This window comes from Arachis stenosperma, chromosome 8, assembly GCF_014773155.1.
Source record: "Arachis stenosperma cultivar V10309 chromosome 8, arast.V10309.gnm1.PFL2, whole genome shotgun sequence".
NCBI classification, from domain to species: domain Eukaryota; kingdom Viridiplantae; phylum Streptophyta; class Magnoliopsida; order Fabales; family Fabaceae; genus Arachis; species Arachis stenosperma.
The window spans coordinates 2,125,997-2,145,826 of NC_080384.1; the positions used below are offsets into that span (position 1 = coordinate 2,125,997).

At 33.7% G+C, this 19,830-nt stretch overlaps 2 protein-coding genes across 2 annotated transcripts; one reads left to right on the forward strand and one right to left on the reverse strand.

Annotated features, from left to right (window-relative positions):
- Positions 1-1,553: 1,553 nt before the first annotated feature.
- LOC130943685 (cysteine proteinase 15A-like) lies at positions 1,554-3,574 on the forward strand. Its single transcript, XM_057871677.1, has 4 exons — positions 1,554-2,297; positions 2,396-2,515; positions 2,669-2,915; positions 3,083-3,574. Exons 1-4 carry the CDS (start codon positions 1,848-1,850, stop codon positions 3,358-3,360), a joined length of 1,095 nt encoding a protein of 364 aa, XP_057727660.1. The 5' UTR covers positions 1,554-1,847; the 3' UTR covers positions 3,361-3,574.
- A 577-nt stretch (positions 3,575-4,151) lies between these two features.
- On the reverse strand, positions 4,152-19,254 carry LOC130946343 (V-type proton ATPase subunit a3-like). The gene is made up of 20 exons (XM_057875041.1): positions 18,838-19,254; positions 17,983-18,536; positions 10,855-10,982; positions 10,685-10,729; positions 10,096-10,218; positions 9,898-10,005; positions 9,597-9,707; positions 9,331-9,501; positions 8,938-9,075; positions 8,702-8,809; positions 8,423-8,530; positions 8,169-8,317; positions 7,828-7,981; positions 7,570-7,730; positions 7,268-7,474; positions 7,002-7,185; positions 6,818-6,901; positions 6,534-6,724; positions 4,457-4,516; positions 4,152-4,381 (listed from the first exon to the last, which is right to left on the reverse strand). Exons 2-20 carry the CDS (start codon positions 18,356-18,358, stop codon positions 4,174-4,176), a joined length of 2,814 nt encoding a protein of 937 aa, XP_057731024.1. The 5' UTR covers positions 18,359-18,536; positions 18,838-19,254; the 3' UTR covers positions 4,152-4,173.
- Between the last annotated feature and the right edge of the window lie 576 nt (positions 19,255-19,830).

Sequence of the window (19,830 nt, forward strand, 5' to 3'; positions counted from 1 at the left end):
TACACAGATAAGATCTTGAAAAGATTTTATATGGATAAGTCACATCCTTGAGTACCCCAATGATCGTAAGATCTTTGGATGTGGAAAAGGATAAATTCCGTCCTAAGGAAGAGAATGAAGATATCCTTGGTTCTGAAGTACCATATCTTAGTGTTATTGGCGCACTAATGTATCTTGCTAATAATACACGACCTGATATATCATTTACTGTGAATTTACTAGCAAGATATAGTTCCTCTCCAACCAAAATACATTTGAGTGGATCTTTCGATATCTTCATGGAACGGTTGATATGGGATTGTTTTATCCCTATGGATCCAAGTCACAATTAGTTGGCTATGCAGATGCTGGATATTTGTCTGATCCACATAAAAAGAGATCTCAAACAGGATACCTATTCACATATGGTGGTACAGCTATATCATGAAAATCCACGAAACAAACGATTGCAGCAACATCCTCTAATCATGCTGAAATACTAGCTATACATGAAGCTAGTCGCGAGTGTTTTTGGCTGAGGAGTGTGATCCAATATATTCTGTCATCATGTGGACTGATTGATCAGAAGATAGCTCCAACTGTCCTGTTTGAAGATAATACAACTTAAGGGTGGATACATCAAAGGTGATAGAACAAAGCATATTTCTCTAAAATTCTTTTTCACCCGTGATCTTCAAAATCAAGGGACAATTGATGTCCAACAGATCCGTTCAAGTGACAATCTGACAGATTTATTCACAAAGTCACTCCCAAAATTCTTCTTTGAAAGATTGATACATGAGATTGGGATGCGCCGATTTTGAGACATTAAATGATGTCGGCAAGAAGGGGAGACTGTACTCTTTTTTCCTTGGTCAGGTTTTTTTCCATTGGGTTTTTCTTGACAATGTTTTTAATGAGGCAACCCCCATCACAAAGGATATTGTACTCTTTTTCTTTTACTAAGGTTTTTTTCTATTGAATTTTTTTTTAATAAGGTTTTAACGAGGCAATAATCCTAAATGGTCATTCAAGGGGGAGTGTTGTGAAAAGTATGGGACATGGATGCCCATTTCCTATATGAGGATTACATTCTCAAAAGAGAATGAAATTAATGAAGGTTGAAAATATTCCTTCTATATGCCTATAAAAGGAGGTTAAGCCTCCTTTGTTATTACACAACAACAAACACTATTCTCCCTCTCTTTATATATTGGCAATAATAATCTTTCTTCTCTCTCTTTCATATTACTAATTTTTATTCTCTCTTTATATATCTTACTATAATATTAGTAAATATACTAATCATATCTATTATATTGTGATAATAATTGTGGTGAATATTACTATTAAAGTTATATAATTATACTTTTATATTTATTACCTCTTCCTTATTTATTCATTTATTTTACTAACAGCAATAACTTTTTTTAAAAAAAAGGTTTCATATATTTAACGTATTAAAATTATAAAACTTATTTCGAAATAATTTTCAAAAAGTTATTGAAAAAAAAACCAAATATCTGTATTTTGTTTTGTTTGTTTGTCTCTGATAAAAATCATGCTAATAACCGTCCGAGGAAAACGGGTGAATGAATCCCTGTTTGTCTTATCTTAATTTGATGAAAGCACCTGAATTGGTGAATTGGATATCCCTCAATTGTCCCAAGAAAAAGGGTAAAGAAGGAAGGACCAGAAGATGCTCCGCCGTGTATTCATTTGGTTGGCTAATGAGTGTACTCCAAAGATGAACAGCCTAACCCCCCAACAATAATACATAGGGACCACATGTGGAATCACCATAATCTCGTATAAAATCTCACAATATATCCCTATCTCATTCGTTCATTCTTAACTACGTTCCTCCAATGGCTCGCCACTCACGCTGGACTCTCCTCCTGCTTCTCCTCTCTGCTGCCGTCGCGTCGGCGGTGATTGACGACGACGACAACATTCTGATCCGTCAAGTGGTGGAGGATGGCGATGAGCACTTGCTGAACGCGGAGCACCACTTCTCCGCCTTCAAGACCAAGTTCAGCAAGACGTACGCCACAAAAGAGGAGCACGACTATCGGTTTGGCGTGTTCAAGAGCAACTTGCTCCGAGCAAAGTCGCATCAGGAGCTGGACCCCTCCGCCATACACGGCGTCACAAAGTTCTCCGATCTCACTCCGTCAGAGTTCCGCAGCCAGTTCCTTGGCCTTAAACCTCTTAGCCTTCCCTCTGATGCTCACAACGCACCAATCCTCCCTACCGACAATCTCCCTAAAGACTTCAACTGGCGCGACCATGGAGCCGTCACTAACGTCAAGAACCAGGCATGTATAATATATGCGTATACTTAGTTAGATTAAATTGGTTTTGTGTTGAGTATTGCTCTTGCTTAAGCTCTTTTATGGGGAAATATGTTGATCAGGGCACGTGTGGGTCGTGTTGGTCCTTTAGCACCACAGGAGCGTTGGAAGGAGCTCATTTTCTGGCAACGGGTGAGCTAGTGAGCCTTAGTGAGCAACAGCTTGTGGATTGCGATCACGAGGTAACTCTTTCAGTCTTTCACTTACACACATCTTGAACTTGTAGCGTTGCTTGTGTCAATTCTTGAAGCACTTCTGCCTGAAGTTGTATATTTTGCTGATAAATTCAGCAATTTGTATAAACATTGGTCAATTAATTTCTTTGATCTTATCAGTGTGATCCAGACCTAAATGATGCATGTGACTCGGGCTGCAATGGGGGGTTGATGACCACTGCATTTGGGTACACAAAGAAGGCTGGTGGACTAGTACGAGAAGAGGACTATCCTTACACTGGAAGAGATCGTGGCCCTTGCAAATTTGACAAGAGTAAAATTGCTGCTTCTGTGTCCAATTTCAGTGTGGTTTCCCTAGATGAAGACCAAATTGCAGCAAACCTGGTGAAGAACGGTCCTCTTTCAGGTAGCTTATTTTTCTTTACACAGAGGCTTGGCTCCCTGTCCCCGACATCTATCTTTATCCCCTGCCCCATCCCCCCTTGGGAATTTTGAAATTATCTGCTGAATTAATTATTAATTTATTGATCTTCTCTCTATCTCTTTCTCTAACTATAGCTTTGCATGGTACAGTTGGTATCAATGCAGTTTATATGCAGACATATATAGGAGGAGTCTCATGCCCATTCATCTGTGGCAAGCACTTGGATCATGGGGTTCTTCTAGTGGGCTATGGTGCTGGTGGTTATGCTCCCATTCGCTTTAAGGAAAAGCCTTATTGGATTATAAAGAACTCATGGGGTGAAAACTGGGGAGAGAATGGATATTACAAGATCTGCAGAGGTCACAATATGTGTGGGGTGGATTCCATGGTCTCAACTGTTACTGCTATTCACACATCTAGCCATTAAGTATAAGGTTGCTTTCATGGTTGTGTGGTGTATTATGTAAATACTTGGTTTAGTGTTGTAGACACAAAGGACACTGGCAAACTGCCACGCCGGTGTTCATCTATTGTGAATCCCGTGATTATTGCTTCTGGTTGTTATTCTCAATATCAGTGTAAGGTGTGAAACAGTAGGCATGGAAAGTTTTCAGCATTCAATAATATTTCCTTGTTCCATACAGTCCAGTTTATATATACTTGACTCAACCCTGGGCCATCAATAGAAATTAAAATTAACGGATATCAATTGAATGCAATTAGCTGTACATGAGGAACTCAACTCACTAAAAGGTCATGATGCTAGTACTCCAAGAAGAAATTTTCACGTGAGAGGATCGATTCCCGATTTCCTGTACTAAATAATGCACTAAAGCAATAAAATCAAATTTGACAATTACTCTAACTAAAGTTTCAATAAATAAGTCAAAACGAATATGTGAATAACAATAACCAACTTCAAGTTCTAGAAGGATTGTACAATTACTTTATACACGACTTAACTATTCTTTTTTAAGTGGCAAGTGCTTTCCGTACTAGAGAACCATACCTTAAACTTGTAGTTGCTGATTACATTAGAAAATTACCATCAACTTCCTCTCAAAATTGCATAGTGCAGATTTGACAACAGATGCAATGGCTAATAAACAAGAAAGAAGGATAATACACTTTCAGTGCTCTTCTTTAACATGGTATTCGACATGAATACATAAACTACAGGAGAGGCTAAGGGAAAACTGACATTCTAATATACATGTTATCTGGTATCTGTATATGGCAACTACAGTTCATCCTCATCACTAAGTAACGCAAATGAAAATGGGGCAAACTTGTAACCATCTCCCACATAAAATTTATTCTGAAACTCTACCCAGTGAAGTCTCAAAGCATGCAAGAAAGCGCTTAGAGTTTCCATAAGCAGTAATACACCAACAGTTGCACATATGAAAACAATAACGCCAACAATAAGAATAACGGTATTATTAAACCTGCATCAGATACATAAATGTCAAACAAACTTTCTTAACAGCCCAACACTTGCTAAAACAAATAAAGAAACTTACTCCCAGGCCATAAGTAGAACTTTGTCATAGAAGACACTCGACAACTCTGAATGAGCCAGACTGAACAAATTAAAACAAACAGCAATTGAAGATTAAAATAAGCGGGGATGATACTAAAGCAATCCATGAATTAGAATGAAAGAAAGAATAGCTTAAACTTGCTGAGACAGGACATCTCTGTGATATCCAAAATAAAAAAATAAAAAAAATAGAAGACTCTCCGTCCGCAGCATATAGCCAAGGAGGAAGAGATTTTTTAACATTAACAATGAGGCCTACGTGATTATAATAATATTATATTATTAATAATTATAATAAAATAAAAAATATGAGACCCATATAAAAATTTTAATTAATTTTTTTGCTCTTTTTCTTTGTGAAAAGACCCCTCCCTCCCCTGTAAAATTGCCAATCATTCATCTTTTTTTTTACCCACAACAGGCACATTCTATACACACGAATGTTTTATTTTTTCTCTTTTAATATTATTCTTTTATTTTTAAAAAAAAAAAACTCTTTTAAAAGAATTTTTGCTAAAGAAAAAAATATTCTCACTTTTATTAAAGTTCAGATACTGCTAAAATTAGACTGATGTAAGTATAGGTGATACACCGAAATAGCTACACATTCCTTAAAACTAATCTCTAAATAAACACTCTATCTGTAGTATTTTTTTTTTTAGTACAAATATTTTCCTAAATTGTCAATTTTTTATATGTTACTATATCGTAATTACTAATCACAAATACCATACTTACTGTTCATAAATATCGTATTTACTATTTTTATATACAATATTTACTATATAAAGATACTGCATTTACTATTTCCAGATACTATATTCACTATTCATAGATATTGTATTTACTATTTACAAATATCTATTTACTATTCACAGTTACTGTATTTCACTATCCACAAATATCTATTTACAAATTCTGTTTGTTATTATTTATAATACTTTATATTACTGTCCACAAGGTATGCTACTATTTTAAATATATTTTTGCATATTTTGAAATACTAAGTAAGTTTTATTATGAAGTTAATATATATTTATTTATTGTCAGATTTGGTATTTTGTAAGAATTAAATAATCTATATATTTTGTATGATTTGAAAAGTTCTAATTAGAAAATTGTAGCTAATAACGGTGACGTTAGTTGTGAATGCATCAGATTTTAACTAGTACTAGTGATATTAGCCTAACGTATAAACCATGTATTATATGCATATTGAACTTATGATTTATTTTAATATAATTTGTATTTTTTTATATGGATTACAGATATATTATTATTGACTAAGTTACAAAATTCACTCCGTTATCTTTTTATATTTTTCAGATACAAATAGAAATCAGAGTCAAAAACCTTCTGTCCCTCAATAGAAATCGGTTTTTTGGCAAGTCCTTGTTTTTTAAGAACGGTGTAATTTATAATGCACCTATGAATGTCTTAGTTAATGCTTCATATGGCAAAATTTTTCATGTTTAATAGTATTATATATATTTGTATAAACTCGTATTTGTGTTGTAATTTATGTATTTTGAAAAGAATTAATATTTAAGAACTACACGATTAATAGACTTGTTAAGAAATCTTTCTTTAACGCTGGTCACTATCTAAATCGGACGGTAACAATCTATCTGTGTCAAGGTTTCTTCTTGAAAGCCAATGATGAACTTTGCAACACTGAGCAACGGCATGATGCGAGAAAAAAAAATTAGATGGAAAAGCACTTTTGGTTGGCTTTACTGACTAGTGATTTTTTAGATGTTTATTCATAGATTTATAATGAATGGTTATTTGTGAGTTCTGTTCTGTCTTTTTTTTTTTTTATATCTACAGTGACTAATATTTAGAATCTATTTTGTTAACATAAGATTAAAAATTAATATTTAATTTAAAAATATAAAAAAAGAAATTTTTAAGTATTTGATATTTACTCTAGAAAGTAAATTAAATGAATTCGACACTAGAGTAAAGGCATCATAGAATTGTCTTTTTTTTAGATAGAACCCGAAGAAGAAATCCAAGCATGATAAAGAAGCTTTCAAATGTTTTCAGCTACCTACCTGAGGGCCCATAGACGTAGATATGAAGCTGTATTAGACACAGCACCAAGCACAAATTCTATTGTATGTATAAGTTGGTGCACGAAAACTTCACTGAACTCAAACTCCTCATGGCCGTGAGGGCTATGTGGCCCTGATTCAATAGGATCATCCGTACTGTGGACCAGAGAGTAAGATTGACCTTGATGCCTCTGTGAAGCATGATAATCAAGCTTGAGTATAGTAATAGGAATTAAGAATGAAAAGAAAAATAAAGAAACAAAAAATATTGATTCAAAGTATACTTCTTCGTGTTGTTTCTTCAGAAGAAAGGGCTTTGGTAATAACATCCATGGTACAGCTACAAGTGCTGACAACAATAATCCAAGCTAGCAGTAAAGAAACAGTGTGGACGGTTAATAGATAGCATCTAATCAGTATCACTAAACAAAATAAAATGTACCGAAATCAAATTTAAAAATTTCTTACTTGAAGAAACTTCTGGCCAACAAAGAGCTGGTTTTCACCCAAATCATCAGTTGGACTTAAGAACATGTATATCATCACATGATATAAGTCGGCCTGTGATCCAGTAAACCATTTAACAATTATGATGAGCGAAAGGTAGCCGAATAGGCTATTTAAGAATATCATCTGGGGAACAAATTGGTGCCTGAAACAACATCAGTAAGTTAAACATTGAGCACTGCATGCAAAAAACACAGACCACATGTTGACTAGTATTTCTCTATTACCAAACATCTATGCTGCTTCCAAAGTATTTTGCATTAAAATAACTCAATATGATTCCAAGATTCATCTGGCATACTCCTAGTAAAATAGACATCTTCATCTTCAAAGAGTTAAGAAATGGAAGTTCACTCCGAGTGCCATGCCATACAGGATCCAGACCAAATGGGTAGGTGTTTCGCACTTTTATTAAACCTGTTGTAGAAGCATCCCTGAAAAGTAATAATAATGATACTAAAATACATATACTGTGACCAATTAGCATAGAAGAAAAAAAATAAGTTCAATAAATTGTACTGACAACCACCTGCATGATGGATCACGGCATGCATAGGCAGATGGTGCAAATATAGCAAACGGAACAGAGAAGAATTCATTGTATATGAAGCCAGTGTAGATTGAGAAGATTGCCATCATCGCAATAACATAGCGTCCGCCAAATGCCATTTGCATGATGTCTCCAAGTTTCTGCCATTGACATCAACGAGAAAAAAATTAATGCAAGCATGGAAAATGAGGACGAGGAAGCAATCATCATGAATACAAAAATCGATGAGTTGAGTACCTGACTCGAATACTTTTTCTCTCTAATTATGAGGTACAAAGAAGCCAGCAATATGCATATGCCATGGCCCCAGTCACCAAACATGACAGCGAAAAGGAACGGAAAGGTGATGATTGTGTATACACCGGGATTTGCCTCCTGGTACTTGGCAACTCTGTCAGGTATTAGCAACTGGTGATTTTAGTTCCATGACTATCAATACATCAGGAGGCAAATAAGCAAATAAAGAAAGTAGTCGCAATAGACCAGAAAATTTATCGCTACAAAGTTATTATTAGAAGTGCTGGTTTGATCAATATAAAGCTCATTGGAAAGGATATGCTAAGCCCTGTGTAACTCACCCATAAGCATCTACAATTTCTTGAAAAGAAGAAGTAAATTTGTTTGTGTAAAAATAGGTCGGTGGTGATTCCTTTGTCTGGAGAACCTGAAATATGGCTCCGACCTGGGAGTTACAATCCCTAGTTGCCCGCTGCAATACTTTCTGAATCTGTCAAGTTTTGAATTAAAAATAAATTAGAGCAAATGTAAAGTTGCAATCGATATAGGTTTATGCACTTCATATCAGAATTAAATTCCTAGTTCAAGAGCAAACCTGACTTGTCGCAAAAACAGGACACCAACCTTCTGCAAGGAGACATTTTCTCGTCACATTAAAGCTAAGCATATTTAGGGTGTGATAAACGGCTTTTTCCCTCCTCAACTATCAATTAAAACATAATAAAGGAAATATCAGCGTCGGAATGAAAATTAATTAAACGCAGAAGCTTGGTACTTCGCAGCAAAACTGAAAGCAGAAAAAAGTGCTAGTTTATGTGTCTCTTTCAGCAGAGATAATATCATCGGAAATACTAAAACAAAGCTGTTAGCAAACCAGAAGGCTCCACTGCTCATACTGATGTCCAATAGACTGGAGTAAAGTGCTCCAATGAAGCAATCCTACATCGATGGTAGTCTTCAACTCTGAAAGTTTCCCTGACACCTGACAAGTTTGTAATGTACAATAATTATTATAAGTGGCTTATCCACTGTCAGGCTATGAAGAGCATGAACGAATTTCATAAGTCAATTTTTTCTAACAAATACGCAACTTGGCAATAAGTAATGTACCTCTCTTATCATCTGAAATTGTTTCCCCAGGTCATCTGAGAAAGGATAGCGATTTGCTCCAAAAGCATCACATATTTTCAGAATTTTACTTTTAACTCTCTCCCCAGAATAAAATACAACAAATACATTTTTATCAACCTGTAAGATTACAGTCAAGATTTTATTATCTAACTCCGATTAAGAAAGTAGAAAGAACCAATGACAATATATATAAGAATGAATTGCCCAAATCAGAAGAAGGAAAAGATAATATCAGATAGAAATATCCCAAAATCTTGAGCATTATAGTGGTAAAGGATAAAAGGAAGATGTGTAATAATGCTCTTGCGTGCAAACTATATATTTGAACTTCTACAGGAGACTATAGATTTAAACTTAATATTTTAGAATAACCTTCTCTCCTGATATTGGATCGAGCACAGGTTTATCAATCACGGCTTGCTTCATAAATACATTCCCCCTTGTAGCACGAAACAAGATTCTTTCAAAAGGAATTGATTTTTCTCTCGGAACAAGACCACTGATAAAACCCAGCTTAACCTGCTTAGCCGAAAACGCTGTTGTCTCCTACAGAACATAATTTTCCAAGTGTCACCAGCAAGAGAATTAGAACAGAACAGGAAAGTAATAATCTGAATATGTAAAGGTATATAGGATACTTGTTCTAGTAATAATGGGCTGTCAATCGACCCTTTAACAGTTGTTTGGACATCATGCTCCCTCTGCTGAGCTACAGCACTGTTTTGTGCTGAAGAGAAAAATTCACCAACCTGAAATGATAAACAAAAACACAGTCCTGCTTTTGCCATCAGTAGCCTTATTCAACCTAGGATAAGAAAGAGCCTAAGCATAATGTTTCCATCTATACTTACAATCTGCATATAATTCAAAAATAGAAGAACCTATCGAATTTGGTGATGGCAATTTGTAGCTATTATTGTTGTACTTAGCAAACCTTACCTTCTCCAAAACAAGCTTATATTCTACCAGCTCGTTGTAGGTGTGTTGCAACTTCTCATTATTTGCCTTGTTCTCAAGCAGATCAGCTTCAAGTTCTTTAAGTTTAACCTAGCCATGAAGAGAAGTTTCATTACATGGAATAGAGTTCTGAAACAGAAAATTAAAGTGAGTGGGAAAAGTTTCAGAGCACATAACAACCTCCAAATGATCCAGATCAATAACACTATTTCTGGTATTCTGCATCGAGGGAGATACACCCGCCTTTGTCATTTGTTCCTTAAATAACCGTAGCGTGCGAGCCATTTCCCCGCACCTTTTAATCTACATATTAAAATGGAAAGTTTTCAAGTGTACGTAGGAATCAATTCTATAAAATAGAACAGTCTCATTTTAAGTTGTAAGAATTAAGATCAATCAATATTTATAAGCTTGAAAGAGTTCTCTCCAGGGTGTAGTTAAGGTATCAGCTTAATCACTCGAATTTTCTTAGGAGTCTCAAAAAGCACCAAAATTAGAGATCTAAACTGTTTTCAAATTTCAACAAAATCTAAATTGCAAAATCCAATTGCTCAAGTGAAAAATTAAATAGATCAAATGACAGAATGTTCTAGATGATCCGCACACTGTTTGTGCCTGTATGTATATCCGTAACAATAACACTATAAAATTGACAAAATCTGAATAAGCCATGCACACAAGGCATAGATGCATGAATCTGTTTTCTGTAAAATGCAGAAATTAAATTGAAAGCAACTACGTACTCAAAAAGAAATAATGTGATAGGCACCTGAGTAGCATATGTTCGTTGGAACGGGCTTTTATCTGCATTGAGCTGGAAAATTATACAAACACGATCCATCAACAATGGAAGTGGTAACATTGGAAAAATGCGAGTCTGAGCATTAATTGTGAATCGCAAAAAGAAAGAGCAACAAGAATCGAAAAAGACGCATGTACATCTTTGAATTGAACGAGGCCGAGATCACCGAGGTAAGAGATGGATCGATGAGCTGCTTCGATGGGAATGATCAACTGAACTAGCTGCATAGGCTCCGATCGTAGCAGATCCATCGTGGGAAGGCATCCTTCATTCATCATCGTGATTTGTGATTTCGAAATGCAAAAGCACGGATTTAACGCCTTGGATGTGAATTTATACTGTCTCGAATAAGACTTGGTTTACGAATTTTGCCGCTATTTCCATCCCGCGGTTTACTGTGCTTGCATTTCGTACTCATATTAGAATATGCCCATGCAATAATTAAAATTAACTAATTAAATACATAAATATCTGAGTTATTTATTATATATGAAGATTGAAGTGTACTGCTTAATTATGTGTCTATTGCATTATTTGAGTTTCGCATTATTGATGAAGTTGTTATTATTCTAAACACACACACATTGAAGTTGTTATTATTCTTCTTTGCCTTGTTATTTATTTATATGTATTTATTGTTGTTGTTGTTGTTTAACTACACAAATAAAGTTGATTAATACATTTATATATATGGTAGTTGGGTATTATTTTCAATATGAGGAGTGTTAGGGCCAGTAATTTTTGTGTTTTGTAACTATCAATTGGCCATTAATAATGTTTTTAATGGTGTGAGATTAAATTCAATGGTACGAAATCATTCAATTTTCTTTTGATAGTTAAATGCTGGTCAACTTTATAAAAAATTGCTGGCCAACTTTCCCTTCCAATATTTCAAAATTATTTCAATTTAAGAATAAGATGTCTAAAATGTTGCGTCACAAAATTAATTAATTGATTAAAATAAAATAAAAATATTAGACAATCAAATTTTTTTAAAATTAAATCCAACTAAGTTAAATTTATGTAAGCACATTTTTTGTTTGTATACGTTCTTAGCTTTTTTTTTTGCTTATTCGTTTTTGTGTGAGAGAGAAAAGTGTATCACAAAATGATGTGAGAAGAGAAGTGTTTTAAGTTGTTATGGGTTACATAAATCGGTGCCTTCAATTTCTTTGTATTATTGTTTTATTTTTTAAACAAACAATCACAAATTAGACGGTCTAATTTGTGTTTTTGAAAATTAAAAATTTTTTAATGTTAAAATCGGACCGTTTAATTTTTATTTTTAAAAATAAAAAAATTTAAAAATACTAATCGGACCCTCCAATTTGTACTTTTTTTTAAACAAATCGGACTGTCCGATTTGAATAATATCAATTTAAAAAAAACACCATATCAAAAAAAAATACCTAATCTTCCAATAACGACGTATTACACATATATTTAATCAATATAAAAAAAATTAGCCTCTTCTTCCTTCTCCTACTTCTTTTTATTTTTATAGTTTTTCTTATTTTATACTCTTATAATTCTTATTGTTTCACCCTTAAAAAAATCAAACAAATAAATAAGAAATAATAAAAAAAGGTATTCTACTTTTTATTTCATTTTTTAGTTTTTTTTTCTAATAATAAATACAATTTTTTTTTAAAAAAACACATAACTTTATTAAAAAAAACTCAAAATTTGTGCATGAAGAAAAAAGAAGCGAACAAAATTTGCATCATTTTATTTTATATGTCATAATTAAAAAATTTGGTACTATTTTTTTATTTTATGTTTTTCTTTAGATAACTTATATTCCTCCTTCTTTTTCTTGTTTTCATAATTCTTTTTGTAAACCCATATAATTTTTATTGTTTTATCCTCTAAGAAGAATAAAACAAAAAAAAAATAAAAAAAATTATGCAACTTTTTGTTTTATTTTTTGGTTTATTATCCTTTTTGAAAATAAACACAAAAAAATACATAACTTTATAAATAAAAACATAAAAATTCTGTATAAAGAAAGAAGGAAGAAGAAGGATAAGAAACAAGGGAAAAATTGCAGTATTAAACTAAAATTTTGAAAAATTTTGGTGTCAAAGTTAAAAAATGTATAATTTTATACGTATATTTTAGAGTAATTTTTATTGAGTTTGAATCAATTCAGTTAGATATAATTAAATAAAATACTTAGATGTATAATAAAATTTAAAATAAAAATAATATTTTGGTCTGAAAGCATTAATAATTTCTTATTTACAAATTTATATTAAGAATTTATCGTTAATTAAGTAAAGAATCAGTTATTTTCCATCAATATCAGCAATATTTTTATTTTTAAATTTTAAATTTCAAACTCTAAATTATTCTTAATTCTAAATTCTATAAAAATAAAATAAAAAAGATTGTTTTACAATAAAAAATAATTAATATTAACTAATTAAATATTAATTCTCTGTATAATTATTCTGTAATTGTGATTTGACATGTTTAGTGTCACTACTCACTAGTTCTATTGTCTACAGGCTATAGGAATTAGGAAAGGAGTAGTTCTCTTCAAAAATAAAAAACATAAAATAAAATAAAAAAGATTTTCATTTTCAAGAATCTTTGTACCTACTTTTGTTTTAACGGTGCCTTAATGACAATGTATATAGTAACATGAAATCCGTCATAACAAGCTTAGGTTTCATTTACCATACACGTGAGATAACAGTCACTTCATAGCCTTCTCTGAGATTAATTCACAGTTTGAAAACATAATTAACAAATTAAGGGACAACTTTTCTTTTGCTGCGGTTGAATCCATAACCTTAATTTTCATGAATAGTGCAGATTAATTGCATGGTCATACCATTAGTCTTAAAAGGAGTTTATGATCTAGCAGCTAGCGACCAACTCACTTATATAAATAAAAAAAAGTTTAGCCATCAAGCAGTCAATTTTTAAAATAAAAACTAATTTTAAAATTTAAAAAATTAGGTTTATGCTAAAAAAAATACGTGTTCTCTTATTTTTTTAATCTCTTTTTTTCTTTTTCTCTTTTGCTGCTGCTCTTTCTCTCTTCGCATAATCTTTTCATCACCTTTAGAAGTTCTGATACAATTTATTTTAGATGATTATTTTGTTAGATTTTAAAGGTTTCTTTTCAAGAATTTGAATTTTTTATAATAATTTTAGATATTTTTTGGTTAAATTTTGGATGTTATTTTTGAAATATAAAAAAATCAAAAATTAAAAAAATCAAAAATTAAAAAAATTATATCGAATATTTTTTTGTTAGATTTCTTTTATACTTCATTCACTAATTGGTTATAATTGGTTGGTACCCTAATTATTAGTTATAGTAGAATTGTAAATCAAATGATTAACAACCTTGGCTATTCGCAAATAAATAAACTGCAGAAACAATTAAAGCAATAAGGATATATATGATACACACACCCTTTTTCTTGCATCCTAATTCCGAAGTTCATCAATCATTTTAGCATTCCTAAAAGATGGCATATATATCACTCGCATCGTTTAATTATGGACTGCATGTTCAAAATTTATCGTTATATTTTTCAGGTTTGGACGGGGATTAAAAATTCAATTAAGTTATAATATAATAACTATTTGACTTTAATTTATAGCACTAGCTATACGGTGAAACTTTACATGCATGAGAGCATTCCAGTTACACCTGATAATCTTCCAATAATAACATCAGAAAATCCAAAGGTCTAATTATTAATTAGATTTCTATTTGGGAAATGTTTCTATCAGTGGGTAACTTAAACAGTATTTTGGGGGGTTAATACTTTGAAATTACTAACACCTTACATATAGGATACTCTAGTAAATAAAAATGTACTACTTTAATTTTCACCTTACATCAGTCTTCTTCAATTTAAAGAAGATTTAGATAGATGATGATATTATACCTGATAATTCAATATTTGTATAATGTGTAGTCAATGTAAGTATGATAAATATAAAGAATACTGTGTATAATATATTGTTTACAATTAAAGGAGCTCAATAATAATGTAATTTGATATATTTTTAATGGTGATTTTATCATTAGCGCAACATCGATCATTCCATCTTACTTTATTTGTGCATGTGTGCGTTGCCTTTTCCGGACTACTCTCATGCTTTGAGTGATTTTCATTATGATGCTTCTTCTTAGGATGAACTAGCTTAGCAAAAATTAACGTTTTTCAGCATAACCAAAGCATTGACATGAACGATATGGTGTCACAACTACTTTCTTTATAATGTTCTTCTCCCTCTCTTCTTTTTCTCTTGATGCATGCATGTGGCCAACAGAAGTGACTAGACTTGAGCTACAATTATAGATTCAACTCTTTTTTTATTCCCTCTATGGTTGTGTCCTCTAAAAGGCATAAAATCCAGTCTACTTTAATCCTCAACTGATCTTATAATCATGAAGATCTTAGCAAAAGCTTCGATAACATTTTGCTGAAGCTTCTTCTATAGGAACAAGTTTGAACCTAATATATATAACCACACTCACAATAGAAATAATCTTTTTAATAAATTGTATTTAAGATTTTTTACTAGTCATGAACTAGACTAATAATCATTAGACTTTAGAGTGTCATAGTTATCCACATATTTAGGAATGGTCAAGAATTTAATTTTTTTTTTAAAATTAATTGAATAATGTGTCAAGTAGCCTAATAACAATTATATATATAGGACAAACTCTAATATCATCACATTCGAATTAAATGAGTTTACATTAATATTCTAACTTAGTTTAAGGGGTGAGAATTGTCAACACCAATAAAAACTATTAAGACTTTACATATAATGTAGAACTCTAATAGTATTGATTCACCTCTAAAATAATAAATTTAAAAAAAATAATATTTAAAATAATGATTGCTGAGTGGCTGATTATTCTAATTAAATGAAGTGTTTACCAAATGGAGCCGATGAAGGAATCAAAGGGTTTGTTTTCCTAGATATGTGACAAAGGAACAATAGGGTACATAGGTTAACGATGCAATTAACTTTCTCTAAAACACTATCTACGTACTGTCTATAAACATGATAAACACTAGCAAAGGAAGAAGAAGAAGAGGAAAAATAGAGAAAGAAAAAAGTATGGGGAGGTTATTAATAAAGACTATGGAAGGTCACAATCAGCGGAAGGTTGTGTAGCACATGTTATGGGCCAGTTATTACAAAACTAGGGAAATTTTCTGTAGGAGTTTCTGGTTCTTCCTTATGAACTAAAAGAAGCATTCTAGGAAAGTATCATTAACCCTATAAAACAATGTGTACCTTGACCTATATCTTTGGTAGCAGCATACACTTATATGCATAAACATACATCACATGCACATACTTTTAGAAGCATTTAAACGTTATGTGCCAAATTAAAGAAGATGACTTTTCCGACTTTAGAATATGGAAGTCACATCCATGGATCATGGTTGCCTATTCCAGTGGCTAAATTTTATTGTTGCTCAGAGAAGTAGTTGGTGTAAATGCTAGTTGTAATTCTCCATTTATACGTAACATAATTATGAAATATCAATGGTATAGAAGAAAATAATGCGCGCAGAATCCAGATTTCACTTTAAAGGCTGGACAGCTCTACCTGCTATATAGTTGCGAAGTTCGCAATGCATGGAAGAGACAAAGAAAAAAAAAGATGGAGCATTCTTCGTCTGTTTAAATGCAAATTTTAAGAGGATTTTGATACTAATAATAAAAAGGAAAAGGATAGAAAAATATTTGAAATTCTACTATGTTAAACCAAACACGGAACCTATTTCGTTCCATTTTAATCCGGCAAGCAAACGGGTAAACAGGAAAAAGCGGCTTCGAGTTCAGCACCGAGCAGAAAGGCTCACTAACTATTAACCCAGAAAAAGAAAATTACATAAACTAACAAATCAAATCAAATCACCGCCATAACCGAAAAACTTAACATAATTTAGTGCACACACATCGATCAAAATAATGCTGTCTATGCCGAGGAAAACGGAACACACAGTCCCACATACAATCGGAGAAATCAAATTCAAAATCATTTTTATATGAAAAGTGGGTCTAATGCCGAGATAAATCATGAAAACCTGGATTGACATTGGCATTTCGATAACATAAAACAAAGTAACAAACATCCTCGCGGCCCCTTTTAACTTGGTCATGGTCATAGACTCTCATAACCGTTTTTCCAAATAACAAGGCTGGATAGAAATTCAATGGTGTTACTCCGAGAGAGTTAGCTAGGGAGTATGTTAGGACTTTGGTGGTGGGAAGAATTGCGTACCAGCCATGAAAGCGTTGAGGGGAGCCGGGTAAAGTGAAGAAGGGTCAAAGGGGTTCCCAGCGGTGGTGGTTGCAGCTGTTATGAGGCTGAGTTGTTGTTGAGGTTCAGCTCCTCCTCCTCCAGCGGAAGAACCCTCGGCAACAACGGCAGTAGTGTAAAGTCCTTGGGGACCTTGATCGTAGAGAATTCCCTTGAAAACATGGCCTCCGATGTTGACAGCGGTTTGATATGCATACTGTTCATCTACACTGTCTATTGCGCTAACTTTCACACACCTAAACACCGCTGATGAGCTTACTTCTGAAGGGAATTGACCCAGTTCCAACCCTAATCATAATCATCATAATAAGGACAAACAAATAAAATCAAAAAAGAATGCAATTAGCCCACTCTCCAACCAAAAAGGGCTCACATGGAAATTAAACCTAAATAATTTCGTCAGTTTTACTTGAAAACAGTGACGGAATTTAGAAATAGAAGAAAGAGAGAGGGACAGAAAGGATAAGGACAAGCATATGAAGCTAGTAGTGTAGTTTCATTTTCACATGATATGGATCCATCATCATCATTCATCGGTTAGGTATAGCATTCTTCTTCTACTACTACTACTACTACTACTGCTCAATATCTCACTCACTGTACTGTATATAAAAATAATATATAATAATATATGTACCTGTGGTGGTGATGGTGGGAACAGGAGGAGCGCAAGGAAGAGTGTCAAGAGCTGGATGAGTGTCTCTGTGTCGTTTAGAAGAAGTGTCTGCACTGTGCAATTGCTGTTGCTGCAAGGCAGCGAGTTGTTGCTGTCGTTCACGGCGTTTTGCGGCAGGAACCCAAGTGCTCTTCACGTGGGTTTGGCACTGAAACCCTCGGCTCTTACAACAAGTCCTGCATCTCAGGTGAGCACAGTCTTTCTTTGCTTGGTTCCCGCAGTCCTGGCAGTTTACGCCACCGCCACCGCCACCGCCGCCGCTCCCCGTGCCTCCACCACCACCACCGGAGGACCTCATCATCGTCAGTCCAAATCTCGTCGACTCATCCGAGACACAGAAGGAGACGCCTTCGTCGTTGGAGTTGTTGTTGGAGTTGTCGTTGTTGTTGTTGTTCCTTCTAGGTTGATGAGTACTAGGACCCACCCCAAACGAGTAGTAGTTGCTGAAACCTTGGTTTTGGTGGTAGGGCTGCGGCCATATCTCGAATCCTCCTTTGTTGTACACCTCCTCGTTGTTCCTGAACAAGAATAGGCTATTGCTGTTGTGATGGTCTTGATGATGTTTTTCTGCTACTCTTTCTCCTTCTTCTTCCTTGTTGCTGTGTGGGCCAGCTCCCCTTCCACCTAGAGAGAAGAACCCAGCCATTTGTTGTTGCACCCAAAAGCTGAAACTATCCCCAATTCAGAGATAATATCATCCATAGCAGATAGAACCTTCGCGAATCTTTAAAATACTAGTGCACTCAGCTCGCACCAACTTGTATTCAATCGCATACTATTACGTACTAGTGTTTCTGTTTAACCCAAACATCGTCCTACTACAGCTGTTTAAATTGCATAAACGGTGGGTTACGTTTATTTGCAGATACTTCTTAATTTTTTGCTTAATAATTTTTACCTAAGCAATCTTCTTTTTTCTTTTTAAATAAAATTTTATGTCACTCTCTCACCCACTCAACTCAACTGTGAATTGTGTGGGAGAGGCGTCTCAAGTTTGATCTTGTATAGACTTGTTTGGGCATTTGCAGCTTTTGCAGAAAACTGTTTTTTTTTTTTTTTCTTTTCCTGCTCAAACCAAAACGAAATTAAAACATTAAAAATAAAAAAGAACAAAAAGAAAAAGACCTTTCAAAGAATAAAATGACCAAAGAAAACAGGATGTTGGGTTTGGTGTATGTTGCTGCTGGCTGATCAATTCTCTTGCAGTAGCTGCAGTTGCAGTTTTAGTTTCTCCAAATCAAAGGCAATTATGGCACGGAATTAGAGCCCCTCTCTCTCTCTCTGCTACGCCGCCATGGTAACTGCACCCATCCACTCTACTGTTCAACTATCATTTATGAATTGTGGTCACCAATCCAACCATCTCTCTCTTGCTTTTAGACTGTAACTGTAGACTGTATCTCACTATATCCTACAAGAGCAATTCAGACGGGGTTGGTTTTGTTGTTGCAGTGAAGCACACTCAAGACTTGAGGAGAGAGAGAGAGAGAGAGTATGTCTCTGTGTGTGTCTCATGTGAGTGTGAGAGAAAGAGAGAGAGAGAGAGAGGGTGTGAGTGTGAGGGAACATGAAAATCTATCACTGCCAAACCTCTCTACAGTTCTCTTTCAGTTTCAGTAAATCTCGGCCGGGATGAGTGAATCACAGTTCTGCTTTGACCATCCAACGGACACACATCTGACACGTGTCATTTAATCAGCTTTTGCTTATTCGTCCTTGCACCGGAAAACCCGGTGGTACTTTCTCTCTGACCCTTCCCGCAATTAAGAGAGATGGATAGTTTTCTTCCCATTTTTTATTTGATAATACTCTACATGGTAAGCAATCTCATTTTCCCCCATTTTGGAAAATACTTTACAGTGTGAAGCACTCAGAATGCATCTACTTCCCCATTTCATCATACCTCACAACAAATTTAACTTAGAAATTAAATCTAAGTTGTTTATTTGAAGAAAAATATTAGAGAGTTATTAAAACTTTTATTATTTTTATTAATTAATTTATTTTTTTTAGACTAATAATTTAATAATATATTTTTATTTCATATATTTAAATATTGATGGCCGAGCCAAAAATAATAAATTCGGCGGTATAGCATTTCTCTTAATTAAATTAACT